We start from the raw sequence: 16,241 nt of genomic DNA on the forward strand, positions 1-16,241 counted from the left end.
TGAGAATTCATTTCTTCAATGTCATTTATCATCAGTGAATCATCTCTAAAGACATGCTCACTAGTTTCCAATTTTTTTTTTTTTTTTTTTTTTTTTTTATAGAGTTTCCAATTAGCCTCATCAGAAACAAGAATCTTGATATGATATGCCCAAAATCTGGCTGAAAATCAAATTCCTTATTGTTGACGGAGTTCTAAATATGAATTTTTACCTTAGAAAATGATATCTTCAATATGAATTTTCATTTAGGATGAGTTCACTTTTCTCTGAAATTCTGATTAGAATGAGTTTCTTTACCCCACTACAATGGGACCAAATGCAGGTCCCAACAACAAAAATTTAAAGGTAAAGTTAAAAGAAATTGATGACAACAAATACACGGTGGTGCCTGTTCAGCATATATGTCTAAATGCAGGCACTTCTGACTGCAGGTTGCTGAGTAGAGATGCAAGGGAATAATTTATCTTTGAAGCCTAAAAATTGAGCTTTAAGATTTGCTTGTTATGAGAGTCTACAGAGAAGGTGTGGGGGGGGGGGGGGGGGGTGGGGTGGGTGTTTGGAGTCTAAATTTTGCGTCTCCATCAGACCCATTTCTTCCTGGAAACTCTACCGGTACCTATGAATCAATGACCATGCGTCGTCTCATATATCCACCATAGACTAGATTCCTAATATCTTATTGGTCCATCCAAGCTCCCAGATGCAAACTGAAAAAACAATTAAGAATGTGAGCCTTCTTATTAGAATCATCACAAAGTTCAAAAACTTAATAAAATGAGAATTTTAAATTCCAGCTAGCACATTATTGATTGTGGGTTTAATCTGAGTTTTTTAAGGATAAGCATCTGATACTTTTTAAGGGCAAGCCGTCTGCTACAAGGAATAAAACACACCATGAAAATGACAACCATATCAGGAAAGTTGACATAGGTTGCATTCGAACTAGTTCAGGAAATAAAACATAGACATGTTTATTGTGTGTGTGTTTATTGATTGAATTGTAAACTCAATTTTTTTTTTCATTACCTGTTTAACAATTGGATTTGCTGATGTTGTGAATTCATGAGTCATTCCTTGCCAGACAACCTTTCCCTCATAAAGAAAAAGTAACCTATAAAAATTGAATAGCTACTTGAATTAGTAAAGTAAAATCACTTAGCAACAAGCACAACCAAAAGACATAGTTTAGACAAAGCATAACCTGTCCACGGCTCTTCTAATGGTACTATGTTGGTGAGTAACGACGACATAGGAAGCAATATTCCCAGGCTTTCCCAGCGCATCCTCGCCTTTCATATGGACTGAACGGATGAGATCTTCGACGACAGTAGATGCAATTGGATCAAGTCCAGCTGTTGGTTCATCATACAAAAGCACCTGTTCAGTGGTGCAAAGGACTGTCAGGAGATGGGTGTGAGGATACCCATGCTATAAGTTTCACACATGCAGGGTCTTGCTTCCAACTCCATGGCAAGTAATGAAACTAACCAAAACTACCAGCTGTTGCATATAAGTTATGGATGCTTCCCAAAATTGCAAAGAATAACAAAAACTACTGAATTCCTATAGCTAAAAACCCTAATACAAATTAGCTCCAGTCATATTAACCCTCTTTTCCAGATCTCTCCATTTACAGCCCTGTATCATAGAAATAATTAACACCAAACCAAAACCCAGTCCCTGATTGTGAAATTAATTCCTCATCTTTCAAATAGATAAATTCAGTGTGCATTTTCACACAACTTTTACTTCCCTTTTACCAACAGATCTTCCTTACATTCATAATTCAACAGGATAGAGGGAGGGAAAAAGACGAGAAACAATGCATAAATAGAAGTGAATATTAGAGCAAATGTTAAGCTAGATACATTCAGAGTAATTTCCATAACCATTGATGAGTAAATAGTCTTTAACCTATAAAAAAGAAAAAGAAAAAAAAAGAAGTGAATATATTGGAATAATTCAGACACTTGAAGCATCAGACTGCATATACAATAACATTACATTCTAAAAACTAGCCTTGAACCAAAATTATTGACACCTTGTCAATGACAAGGGCTCAGGAAATAGGACACTGCAAGTTTAAGGCTTAAAGACATGCCAGCATGTAAGCATGCAGCATAACACACAGAGTAAGTCCCAGAGCCAAGCATGAACCTCTTGACAAAGACAATGTTACAGTCAAAACATGTTTCACATTAAAAATTTTATTGGAGGAGCCTAACAACTTTGTTAGAGTTCATGTTTATGAGCTTTGATATACATTGTTGGCCCACTTCCTAACACCTTAAACTATTGAATTTGATGATTCTAATACGGTATCAAAGCCTTGATTTGACTAATAAGTCTTGTATCAGAACCTAGAATCCTGGGAGCCTCATTTGTTCAGTATCAGTTCCAGTGTTTGTTTTCTGTTTTGGATCTGTATGTGCAAGGCCCACATTAGGTTCAATGCTAATGAGTGGGCTTGAACATGAGAAAGGGGATGCAGGAGGTTGATCTTTGTGAGCTTGATATAAATTGTGAGTTTGATATGCTACCCATCAAACCTACTGCTTGTTTAACCACAGCTTTAGGTAACAGTCTTGTACAGTTGCAGTTGAGATTGTGAACTTTACGGTTGGGCTTAATCCAGGTCGACCTGACCAAACTAATTAGGCCCACTACACAGCTAGACAAGCACAAGAAGCAACAAATTTGGTGCAAATGAAATTAAGAGCTTGTGAGTGCTCTCTCTCACTCTCACATAGCATGTATATTCCTAGGACAAGATTAAATACAGTAACTCCAACTTGGGACAAATGAATTATCCCAATATTAGATCTGTAGAAGTATAAAATGTTTTATAAATACTGTCTCAAACATATGCTTGCCATAGACCAGCAAGTCCACCTAAAGGTCCTAAACAAGCTACCAAGCACCTCAGGTGCTAAGGTCTAGGTGTAGCAGAGGAGGTTTTAGAGCATATCATCATTTTTAAAAAAAAACCCATATTAGAAGCAGCAAAATCATCATATCTCTGAAGACTAGTCAAAAACAGAAACAGTAATGTACATAATAGGATATTTTGGAAGAATTCACTTTTTACGGCAGAAGTTGGGAATTTATGTTAGCTTTGTTCAAGTGCCAATATTAATTTTGCAAAACCATTTCCTGAAGTAGGACTCATCTTTGAATAAATCTTTTAAACACTGCACAGTGGTTGCAGCATTTACCTAAATTTAGGGTTCCACAATAAACAAGGTTGAGATAGGAGCTTAGCTGTTACAAATTATTTTCTGTTAAAAACAAAAAAGCAATGGCTATAATGAGATTTTCAGTGGGGAGGGCTAGGGGATTATGTCAAATATCACTTGGTAAACTGGAAGACAGTTTGTGAACTGATCCGTTGTGGTGGTCTAGGAGTTAGAAGCCTTGTGTGTTTTAATAATGCATTGTCAGGAAACTGGCCTTTGGCAGTATGCCACTGAAAGTAACTCTTAAATTCTTACTGGTGAAATGTAGTGGCTTTGAAGCATGGGCAAAATGTGGGAGATTGGATTTCTGGTGTGCTTAAGGAACCTTAAGGTGTGCCCCTCTGAAAACATATCCAGAGAGATTGGATTTCTGGTGTGCTTAAGGAACCTTAAGGTGTGTCCCTATGAAAACATATCCAGAAAGGGTGGGGGAGGTTATCTAAGTAAGTCAAATTCAGGGTGCATAATGGTTTCTGTGTTATGCTTTGGCTTGACTTATGGTGTGGGAATACAAGTTTGAAAAATGTCTTCCTGATGCTGTAACGTACAGCCAGAGATAAAGAGGCTCTTCTGGTGGCTAAAATAAATTGGCGTGTTCTCAACTAGGATGTTTCATTTACTAGAGTTAACGATTGGGAGGTGGGGAGTTTGCAGTCATTTCTTTGTGTTCTTTATCCCATTAAAGTTAATACAGATGAGGAAGGCTGTTATGGATCCCTACTAGGAGTGGTATTTTTGAGGTAAAGTCTTACTATCAGATACTTAGTATGGGACATACCCCTCACTTTCCATGGAAAAAGTATATGGAAGGTTAAGATTCCTCTGAAGGTAGCTTTTTTTGCAAGGAAAGCAGCTTGGGGACAGATTCTCACGACGGAGAATCTTAGAAGCATAATATTTTCCTTGTAAATTGGTGTTACATGTGTGAAAATAATGGGGAGAACATTATGCTGTTGGAAACAGGGCTTTGGAGGACAATATGCTGTTGAGATCAGGGAGACCATTCCTTGTTGTGTGATGTGGACCATTTGGAGGGGGAGAAATCTTTGTCCTTTTGATGGGATTGAGTTGAGTGTTTGTCTGGATGATTCTATGAATAATTATAGTGGGTTTTAACCCATGGTGTTTGGCTTCAACTTTCAAGAAAGAAAGTGAGATTGGGATAATTAAGTCCTTCATAGGAAAACAGAAGTTTCAGCCTTTCATGACATAAGGCTACATTTTCTGGCTTAAGCATCTAGCTATGCATGAAACTTTGTGAACCGATCAAAAGAAATCTTTCCTAACATAGTAGTCCAAGAGAACTTCACCCTCACCCTTTTCTCACACTTGAGTGTCTGTGCATGGAGTTTGGTTTCTGTTGTTTAGTTTCTTATAGTCATTAGGATTTTCTTTGCAACATTATGGGTGGTGTTCGTAGTTTTTTTATTGAATCCAAACTTTTTCAACTGGTGGTAGAGGAAGGAGGACGGTATTTTTCTTTAAGGATTTTTGAGCGGAGCAGGTACTTCATGAAGTCGGTCTTTATGGGAAAGAATGTGGCACATTGGCTGATGAAGAGTTTAGAACAGATTGTCGTTGGGATTAGTCCTAAGTATTTTTATTCGTTCAAGGAAGGTGATTTAGCTTACACCCTCCAACGGAACTCCAATTCTTTTGGCTTGTTCCTACTGTTGACTAAATTTAAAGTTGGCAGGTCTAGGAGGTCCATTACTATTCCAGTGGGTAGAGCAAAGAATGGATGGAGGGTTTTTGGGTTAGAGTTAAGGAAGTTGTTAGAACCTGAAAACTATGTGAATGGTGGGATTGGGCAGTCGAATTTTGTGGCTTAACTTCGTAAGGATAACTCAGGGGTTCAACCCTTTCAATCTTTTGCCAATATGGTGCGTGGGCATCAGGTGTAGGTTAGGGGCAGAAACCAGTCAAAGAAGCAAAACCCAGATATTAAACAAAGAATATTGAGCGCAGCACCGGTGAGCTTACCAGGTCTGACGACTCTAGGAGGTAGGTTTGGGGGTTCTCAGCACAGTTCTGAGGAGTTTAATGTTGGAAAGACAAATCTGGTAGGTAATAATAGAAGATCTTCGTTGCTTTTCAAATCAAATGGGTTTGAACATGGTTATAGAAAATATCATGAACTAGGAAATTTTGACTGGGCAGGTAAAAGATTGACTGTAGAAGTGAATGGGGAGGGAAAAAGGAGTGTAGCGTGGTATAAAGAGGACTGAGGAGTTCTATTTACGTCTCAAAAGGTTAGAGGGAGCAGAGGGAGCACGTGTCTAGTGGGTCTAGTGGGTCACGGGTTTACAATTTTTCTGTGATGGGCTCAAACCAGGAGGGTTCTCATGTGGGCCTACCGGTGATCCCTTTTCCAGAGCCCACCGGCCCAATTACAATGGAAAGGGGTCCAAGCCCATCCCTGGCTAAACCGAGTCTCTTAAACCTGGTAGATCACGCATCGAGGGTGTCTATAACACCCCACGTAGCTTCAGGTGCTCAGGACATCACATGTGCCGCCGTAGATCTCGCTGAGGAGTCATCGGCGCCACTGGAAATGGCCGGTATAGCGCGACTTGAAGCCTCGATGACGGTGATGAGCTCGGCGGGTCAAACCGAGAAGTTTTGTGTTCCGGCAAAGGTATCAGAGGTGCACCGTGATACTTTTTCCGATGGGTTTCGCGTCGGGGACTCACTGGCGACACTGGATAGGGCCGATATAGCTCTATTCCACACCACAAGGACAAATATGGAGTCCGTTCCTCCAACCGAGCACATGGATTGCCCTGCGGAGACTTCGGCAGTGGCTGAGTGTCTAATTTCTATTGGGCATCGCGCCAATGAGCCTTCGTTCACTCTGGGTAAGGCAGAAACAGAGGTTGATAGGGCATTCAATGGCCTTGTGTTATCCAATTACGCTCTGAGTCCACCGAGAGTTAGGATTGAGGTAAGAGGTGTTCCGGGTGGAGATGAAGGTGGTCGGGTTGACGGTGCAAGTGATATTCAGGGGACAGTGGCTTTGCCTAAGGTCGAAACAGCTTATGCTGTTGAGGTCTTGGGTGATATGGACAACTCTTCCCCTTTGATGTCTATTAATCTTCTGGAGTTGGTTGTGATGGCTGAATTGAATAGTATTGCTAAGGTGAGGAGGTTTGATACCTCATTGAATGTTTCTAATTGGGTGAAACATAGACTCTCCAGTTTCAGTAAGATGATGGGGCTTTCTTTGGGTCGACATGAGAAGAGGTGTATAATGCTATTACAAAGACTTGAGATGGAGATTTGAGGCAGCCAAGCTGGTGCATAGGAAAGATGCTGCACACCGAAAAGCTGTCTCCAAGGTTAAAGGGAAGAGGGAGTTGAGGAATTTGATTTCCTCGGTTAATTATGATGGGAGATAGTTTTCTTTTCTGTGTTTTTTTGTCTGAGGTTGTAGTAGGGAGTCTACAGTTTTAATTAAGTTAAGAATGGTTTCATGGAATGTTCAAGGTTTGAATGATTCGTGGAAACGTTTGGTAGTTGGAAATTTATTACGAGAATGGAACTGTGATGTAGTTTGCCTTCAAGAAACTAAGCTTGCAGGCATGGATAGACAGTTGATTTGCAACTTGTGGAGTTGTCCCTATGTAGACTAGGTAGCTTTGGATGTTGTTCAGACAGTTGGTGAGGATTTGATGATGTGGGATAGGAGGGCTTTAGAAAAGTTGGAGATAGGTCAATTTTTCGTTTCAGTTCGGTGGCAAGGTTTAGGGGATGGTTTTATTTGGGCATGCTCTGGGGTTTATGGCCCAAATGATAATAACTTGAGGGGGCAGATGTTGGATGAGTTGATTGGAATTCAGCAACTTTGGGAAGTTCCATGGTGCTACATAGGGGATTTCAACATTGTTCGGTTCCCAAGTGAACGGTTGGGGGGATTACGACTTACCCCGACTATGGAGAATTTTTCTGAATTCATTGAGGAGCTTAGCTTGATAGATTTGCCATTGGAAGGAGGGAGTTACACATGGTCGAGTGGTTCAGATCAACCTTCAATGTCTAGGATAGACAGAGTTCTGGTTTCTCATGATTGGGAGGATTACTTTCCGAATGTGACCCAACGGGTTTTACCTCGTCCCATTTCAAACCACTTCCCCATATTAGTGGAGGCAGGAGGGATATTAAAGGGGAAAAGTCCTTTTAGGTTCGAGAACATGTGGCTAAAGACAGATGGGTTCAAAGATAGGGTTCATTCTTGGTGGAATCGATATTCTTTCTAAGGTACTCCCAGTTTTGTACTTGCCAAGAAACTGAAGGCATTGAAAGAAGACATTATTCGGTGGAACCGGAGTGAGTTTGGAAATGTAGAGCGTCAGAAAAAAGAATTAATAGAGGCTTTGAAATTATTGGATGTTAAGGAAGGGGAGCTTGGCCTTTCTGAAGTGGAGTTAGGTGAGAGGGCTATGTTGAGATCTCAAATACAGAACCTTCTCTCATTGGAAGAAGTCTCGTGGAGACAGAAATCTAAGATGCTTTGCATTAAGGAAGGAGATAACAACACCAAATTTTTCCACAAGGTGGCCAATTCTCGGAGAAGGTATAATCATATTAGTATATTGGAGGTGAATGGGGTTATCTATGAGGATGAATCCGAGATGGCAAACCAAGCTGTACAATTTTATAAAAACTTGTACAAGGAGACAAAGGAGTGGAGACCTTTCGCAGAAGGTTTGGAGTTTGATCAGATTGAGGGGTTGGAGAGGGATTGGCTTGAACGAAGGTTTGAACAGTAGGAGGTTCTTCGAGTTGTCAAAGAGTTGGAAGGAGATAAAGCTCCAGGTCCCAATGGTTTCTCTTTGGCTTTCTTTCACCATTGTTGGGGAGTTGTGGAAAGAGATGTCTTAGCCGTGTTTGAAGAGTTTTATCAACACAATAAGTTTGAAAAATCTCTTAATGCAACTTTCATAGCCTTAATCCCTAAGAAGAATGGTGCCTCCAGTATTCATGATTTTAGACCTATTAGTTTGGTGGGGAGTGTTTACAAGATTCTGGCTAAGGTGTTGGCAAACCGCTTGAAAGAGGTTTTGGATTAGCTGATATCTGAGTCTCAGAATAGTTTTGTGGGTAGTAGACAGATTCTTGATTCAGTTCTCATTGCTAATGAGTGTGTTGATAGTAGGGTGAAGAGTAAGATTCCGAGAGTTATTTGTAAATTAGATATTGAGAAAGCCTATGATCATGTGAACTGGGAGGCTCTTCTTGATTTGTTGAGGAGAATGGGTTTTGGGGTGAGGTGGTGTAGGTGGATCCGCACATGCATATCTACTGTCCAATTCTCTGTCTTGTTTAATGGGTCTCCAGCTGATTTTTTTGGGAGTTCGAGGGGACTAAGACAAGGGGACCCGCTATCCCCCTTGTTGTTTTTGGTTATGATGGAGGTCCTCAGCATGATGATGAAAAGAGCTGAAGGGGCTGGTTTGCTTCAAGGCTTTAGGGTTGATGGTAGATGGGGTGGAGGGATATGTGTCTCACATCTTTTGTTTGCGGATGACACGATTTTGTTTTGCGATGTAGATGAGGAGCAGATTCTTCATGTTCGGATGCTTCTTCTTTGTTTCCAGGTAGTGACAGGTTTAAAGGTTAATGCGTTGAAGAGTGAGATGGTTCCCATTGGGGAGGTTCTAATGTCCATGTCCTAGCTGAGATTTTGGGATGTCGGATCGGGTCTTTGCCTATGACCTATCTTGGTATGCCATTGGGAGCTTCTCACAAGTCTCCTACTGTTTGGAATCCTATCTTGGAGAAAATTGAGCATAAGTTGGCCGGTTGGAAGAAATATTTGTCAAAAGGTGGAAGACTAACGTTGCTTAAAAGCACGTTATCTAGTCTTCCCACTTATTTTTTATTCCTTTTACCATTCCTACGCATGTGGCCAATAAATTGAGAGGCTGCAAAGGGATTTCTTGTGGGGGGACTCCAAGACACATTTGGTGGGATGGGACAAGGTGTGTGCACCTTTGAAAAACGGTGGGTTAGAAGTAAGAAAATTAACTACTTTTAATAAATCCTTACTAGGGAAGTGGTTATGGCGGTTTGGGATTGAGGAGACAAGGTTTTGGAGAAGGGTTATAGCTCTCAAGTTTGGGGAAGAATGGGGGGGATGGATTTCCAAGCTAGGTAGAGGGGTACATGGGAGTGGCTTGTGGAGAAGTATCCACATGGGATGGGAGGATTTTAGCAAGAATATTCTCTTTGAGGTAAGGGTGGGAGATAGAATGAAGCTTTGGACAGATCAATGGTGTGGGGATTCTCCACTTAAATTGACTTTTCCGAGTTTGTATGGGATTGCATCCAATAAAGAGGCATCGGTGGCCTCTTCTCTTGAACGGTTGGGGTTAGAGGAACAAAGAAGCTGGGATGTTCATTTTACTCGGAGACCGAATGATTGGGAAATGGGTGGTGTGCATGATTTTCTCCGTACCTTGGGCTCAAATCTACCTCCCACTGAGAACGGAGATCGTATGCGATGGAAGTTGTCAAAAAATGGGGATTTTGATGTCCGATCGTTTTACAATAAGTTGAGAAGCCCCTTGCCCATCATCTTTCCTTGGAAAGGTATTTGGAACGTTAAGGCTCCGTGGCGTGTTTCCTTCTTTGTGTGGATTGTTGTATGGGATAAGATCTTTACAGGTGATAATTTGAGGGGTAGAGGGATGGATTTTGTCGACTGGTGTATCATGTGCCATAGTAATGGGGAGAAGGTGGATCATTTGTTACTACATTGTGGTAAGGCTTATTAGTTGTGGAGTTTGGTGCTTAGATCTTTTGGGTTTTCTTAGGTCTTGCCAAGATCGGTTGCGGATACCATTTTTGGTTGGTGGAATTGGCCTGGAAAGCATTTGTCTAGCATTTGGAATTTAGCTCCTTTATGCTTGATGTGGTGTCTTTGGAGGGAGCGAAATAGGAGGACTTTTGAGGACATGGAAAGTTTGGATGACTAGCTCTTGGCTTCTTTCCGTGGCTCTCTATTTGACTGGTCTAGGGCTTGGGGACTCACCTCTAGTGATTCTCTCCCTATGTTCCTTAGCTTTCTCCTGTGTATTTAGTATCTTTTCTTTTCTTTTTTCCCTTTCTTTTCCCTTTGTATTTTTCTCTCTGCCTTATGATTTTCTGCATAAGGTAGTGTTCTTCAATATACATCTTTATCATTTATCAAAAAAAAAAAAACTTTGTGAACAGCCTATTGCTAATAGGGGTCTTACATACAAATCTAGGATATTTGTGTCGTTGTGGATTCTACTTTCATATGTACTACTACAATTCAAATTTGATAGACCATGTCAAAAAACAACGGAGAAATGTATCCCAAAAGGAAGCAAATACCAATCATTCACATTCAGTCATAAAAATTAAAATATAATAGAACTGGAAAAATAATATATATAAAAGTAAATTATTATTGTATAAGAGGGTCCGACCCACATGTACACCAAGAACTGGAAAAATAATAATAATTTGGGGGAAATACCCAATCATCAATTTAAGTACTAATGCAGGAAAGAACTAGAAAAATAATGGTAGGAAAAGAATTAATAAATCTACTCATTTCTTCAACATACCTCAGGCTCTACTGCTTCCTGTGTGGTATCAAAAATTATAGACCGAGCTAAAGCAACACGTTTCTTCATTCCGCCAGACAATTCAGATGGTAACCGATCCTCAACTCCCTGAACAACAACACTCAGTTAGATTGTGAATAGATGTAATATTTGAAGTTTAGGTATCTTCAGTGGCAGGGGAGGAATGAAGTGACTGGAGCTAGGCAAGCAGTGCTAGCGGTTGGCATAAATAGTTGAATGCAGTTTTTATGCATTGGCTGGAACTTAAACTTAATTATATAACTAGAAATTTCAATTGGAATCACTAAATTAAGAATATTTACGGTACATTAAATTACCACTCCACAAATACAGTGGAAAGCAAACTAGCACCAAATGGCTAAATAGAATGTAGATATAGGCAAGGGGGAAAATATCTAAAGAAAACTCATTTGGTTGAACATTTTTATGTGAAAAACTACAAAAGATCCCCCCCCCCCCCCCCTTTCACCCCCAAAAAAAAAAATATAAGATGGAAATTGAGCAGTATCTTAAAACTGATAAATTGCTGATCTAGTCACAATCACTCAAGCCAAATCTTTGAAGTTTGGAAAGATAGCCACGATTGATTCTATCAAGAGTGATAACTTGATATTTGAAGCATACCTTTAAGCCAACAGCAGCTAAGGTTTCCGTCACAAGCTCTGCAATTTTGTCGTCAGGCATGCTTGAGTTTTCATATCTAAGCAATTCACAGAAATTGGTCATTTCTTGCTTTAAAAAATAAGTCCCAAGGAGAAAATGATACAAGACAACACTACATTTCTAAAGATAATCTAGACAGCCTCTTACAAAAGGAAACCAACATTTTCACGAACAGTCAAAGAATCAAAAAGTGCTGCACTTTGAAACACCTGTAAGAAATATAGTAAATAATTTAGAAGGGCCAATAGCTTAAGTCAATATAACTATAATTATATAAAGCTTAAATGCGAAATTTACAAGTCCAATTCGTAGACCAGTTATTTCCTCATCACTGATTAAACCAGCTCTCCTTCTACCTCGTATGTAAACCTCACCCTGTTTATTAAACAATGAATATCAGTCTAAACAAGAGTACCTGAGGAGCAGCAGATTAAAGTATAATGCTAAAAGCTTACTAAATGGATCAAAATAAACTAATTAAGCAATTTTAAGAGCATATGGAAGACAGATCCAATCATATACCGTGTCTGGAGCAAGAAGTCCAGCAATGATTTTTAGAACTGTAGATTTTCCAGTGCCAGAGGGCCCAATTATTCCAACAGCTTCGCCATGTTTAATCTATACATTGGAAATAAAGCGTAATTAATGCAACATAAACCAAAAATCAAGAGAATAAGAAATTAAATTAATCAAGCAAAGAATCCTTCCCTAGCTAGGAGGTATGGATACGTCAAATATCCATTGTATCTAAATTTGATACAAATCCATACCATATATGCCGTTATACAACGGTATATTGGATACGTATTGGATACAAATCTGTAAATTTGAAATTTAACTTTTATCATGAATCTAGGATGATAAGAGAGGAAGAACATGGATATTGCATGGATATTGATGCGGGAGATGCAAGAAAATTATTATTTAGTATTATTTATGTTTGTTAGTCAATTGTATTTTTATGTTTTAGGTCCTATTAGTTTATTGGGTTATTAGTATTTTAATTTAGAAGCAAGGGTATTTTTGTAATAAGGCAATTAGGGTTTTCTAGCCAATTAGAACTAGGGTTTAGTAATCCTTTATAAGCAACCTATTGTACTCCTTGAGGAGTTAGTTGATATTTTGATGAATGAAAACAATGGCCGTTTGGTCTTTCTTTGGTCTGGTGCTGACTCCAAGTCTACCCTAGGTGCTGACTCCTAATGGTTTCCCCGCTTGGTGCTGACTCCAAGCAAGGCCTAGGTGCTAACTCCTAGGTCATATATTTTATTTTTCCGTTATTTCAATTTTGTTCTGGTTGTCCTGCGTCAGATACATTTCAGGGGGTGGGGGGTGATGATAATGGGACTAACAAAAACAGATTGGCAACATTATTATTAAAAATAGTATCATTATATGTAGCACTTTTGTGGGTGACGTTTTCTACAGAATCCCATGCCTAATATGTAGTAATAATAAATAACCATTTTTTCAGCATAATATGCTGCATATTTCTAATTAACAAACCATGCCCTCATGCACATGCACACACACTAGTTTAGATAGTTAATCACCAGAATTTTTTTTCTAAATTTCCTTTAGGTAATTTGTTGCACCCAATGGATCTTAAACTTCAAGATCCATGACTTCACCCTTCACCCATTTTTGTAGGGAGAGGAAATGCATTTTGAACAAGCTCATTGGCTAATTACCAAGCAATTGAAACACTAGAATCATCATGAAAATTAAGCCTGCAATATAAATCTAGATTTCATCTTTAGGATAATAATTTTTAGGTGATTAAAATCAACTAAAAGGGTAAAATAAAAAACAGACAATAATGATAATCAAAATATAAATATACATATATATTACATATCATGCATCAACCCACCCACCCATACACACACACAGACCGGGGGTATAAGTATTTCTCTCGATATAAAACCATTAAGAGCCACCCATATCAGTATCCAGGCCCAACATCACCGTCATTTAGGTTGGTCTACATTACTTGAAATAAACATAATAACATGAAATTAAATATATTAAGATTCACCTTGAAGCTCACACCTCTCAATATATGCTTCTCGCCAAATGACTTATAGACATTTCTGCACTCAATAAGAACATCTGAATCGTCCTCAGGCTCCCGTACTGTGCTTAAATTCTCCGATTTAAATGAATCCTAGTCGGCCAACACAAAATGAAAATAAAATCCAAAGTTTACAAAGAAAAAGAACAGAATGCATAGTGAATTCTGGCAGTTGAACACAAAAGCAAGTCATTATATTACCCATAAGTCACGAATCCAACTATGAACATAGGAACTGTATATGTTCATCAAGAAAACTAGAAATTTAAAATTTATATGATTGCTAAATATTGGAAGTTAATTGAAGACATCTGTATCTGATTACAATACAAACTAATAAGAGACAATATAACTAAAACTGACTGCAGTTGAAGTTAATAAAATGCAATTTGGTTGTCATCAATTAAGTCTACAACAACAACAACAAAGCCTTAGTCCAAAATTTTTCGGGCAGCTATTGATCCTCAATAGATTAGTTAGAGTCGGCCACATGTATTCTAAATCCAATAATTCAAATTGCTCAAGGATTTGGAAAAAAAGTGAAAGAATTTGATATTTACCCATAACCAAAAAAAAAAAAATCACAAGAGCACAAACAAAAAACCTAAGAAGCATGGACACTACAAAAATCAGATATACCTAAAGATATGTTTTAATTAGTTCATTGTAGTATCCCCTCCATGTTATGTCCAAATTTTGATTTTTGAAGAATTTCCGTGTCCTGTGTTGTGTTTGGATCAGTGTATGAGTTCATGCTTCTTAGAAAGAAACAGAAAACTAAAAATTTCAAAATAACTTTTAAAAGTCTAAACTACACAAGGAAGGTGTTTAAACAAATAATGACATGTCTAAAGAAAACAACATAACGATATAAATGAAACCCAATGTGATAGCATTCACAACTGACAGATAAAACAAATTGCTTTTGCAAATGAGCAAATTTATTATAAAAAAAAAAAAAAACAAACAAACAAACAAACAAACAAATACGAAATTGAGTAATCACAAATGCAAAGAAATACATTGAATTTGGTGGCTGAGGATTCATCACTTCTCAAGTTCTGTGGAGACGCCACGCAAGCACAAACAACCTTTCTCTGCTCCTTCCTTTGCTTATAACAAAACGAATTGATCCTCTTCCCACCTAAAACTGCAAATCTAGCGGACCGAGAATCCCCATTTGGTATAGTCAGAGGAAAAAGAGCCGAACCAGACAGCAAAACCATACTTTTTCAAAGGCGATCGAAACCTTTGGAAGAAAATTTAGGATCTGGGTATTGGAAATTTTGGATTTTGAAGCAGACCCAGATGGGTTTATTGGGCAAAAAGCAATTTGGAAGAAAATTTAAGATCTGGGTAATGGAGCATGGAGAATTTGAAGCATACCAATTGAATCTCACCACAGAAGGTGAACTGGAAATGAGTTTTCAATATGAAAGAGAGCCTTTGAAAGTAGAATAAACAAAAGAGTGAAAGAAAGAAGAGAAAGGTATATAGATAGATTATTATTATTATAGAATGATGAGAGAAAAAAAAAGGGTAAATTGGTTGAATTTTCAAAGAGAAAGCGTGTTTATCAGTATCAGTGACCTTTTGTTGAAATGTTGGCGGCTGTATGCTTATTGTAGCCTTTGTAGGACGGTGTCTCTTAAGTGATTGTTACTTCAGCAGCTGGTTCTTTTCTTTCCTTATTAGCTGGTGCTTTTCTTTGGAGAGTGGAAGCACCTTCACATTTCTGAGGAATCGAATCATGCTTGTGTTTGGTATGAGGCTCCTGTTAAACGTGCTTTTGAAAAAAATATTTATCCCAGACAGTAATATTAATACGAATTGTTTGGAAAGTATACGATAACAACATTATGGTTAGCGTGTTTGGTTTCATTTTGATTAGGAATGCCAACGGGTCAAGTTCGGGCGGGTTTTTTGATATCAGACCCGATCCACGGGCCCTCCCCTGTTACGCGGACCCAACCTGTTTAATAAACGGGTCTTTTTTTTAGCCCCATACCAGTCCCGTTGGGTCTCCGCGGGCCCCGTCCAGCCACTTCTAAGCCTAATCCGTGGCCCAATCCGACCAATCTTATTAATTAAAAAAAAGCACAAGCACAAGCACAAACACAAACAACAACAGCAACATAAATACAAATCAATCAACATTGAAGCATCAGTCTTGTTGAAATGAGATTTTTATTTTTTAGACAATAAATAATAAATAAACATAAAAAATAGAGGAAACAAAACTCCATTTATGGATTGATTCTTACATGAATCCTCAAACATCAAATACCCAAAAACAAAAACTACTGAGGACATGAACCCAAAAAAAAAAAATGAAGAACTCAGACAATAGCTTTGTCGGCGGTGATTTCAACAATCTTCGCCTGACCTCACAAGATCCATGCTCCTCCGTGATAAACGATGACCACCACGAGATCCGTGCTCCTCCACGAGGGTGAGGGTGGGTCGGTGAGTGAATGAGAGTGAGGGTGAGGATGAGATGTGAGTTAGAGTGAGAGTCAGTGAGGTGGTGAGGGGCGAATGAGATGTGAGTGAGGGTGAGAGTGAAAGTTAGTGAGGGTGAGAGTGAAAGTCAGTAAGGGTGAGGTGAGACTTGAGAGAGGCGGCTGAGTTGAGAGTTGAGAGAGAAATGAG

General features: G+C 38.8%; 1 protein-coding gene across 1 annotated transcript; it reads right to left on the reverse strand.

Annotated features, from left to right (window-relative positions):
* Positions 1-220: 220 nt before the first annotated feature.
* On the reverse strand, positions 221-15,387 carry LOC115990970 (protein TRIGALACTOSYLDIACYLGLYCEROL 3, chloroplastic). The gene is made up of 10 exons (XM_031114733.1): positions 14,612-15,387; positions 13,554-13,682; positions 12,038-12,133; positions 11,813-11,890; positions 11,663-11,724; positions 11,477-11,552; positions 10,832-10,939; positions 1,202-1,377; positions 1,027-1,111; positions 221-707 (listed from the first exon to the last, which is right to left on the reverse strand). Exons 1-10 carry the CDS (start codon positions 14,813-14,815, stop codon positions 669-671), a joined length of 1,053 nt encoding a protein of 350 aa, XP_030970593.1. The 5' UTR covers positions 14,816-15,387; the 3' UTR covers positions 221-668.
* Positions 15,388-16,241: the final 854 nt, after the last annotated feature.

The sequence above is a fragment of the Quercus lobata genome, chromosome 1 (genome assembly GCF_001633185.2).
Source record: "Quercus lobata isolate SW786 chromosome 1, ValleyOak3.0 Primary Assembly, whole genome shotgun sequence".
Taxonomy (NCBI): Eukaryota; Viridiplantae; Streptophyta; class Magnoliopsida; order Fagales; family Fagaceae; genus Quercus; species Quercus lobata.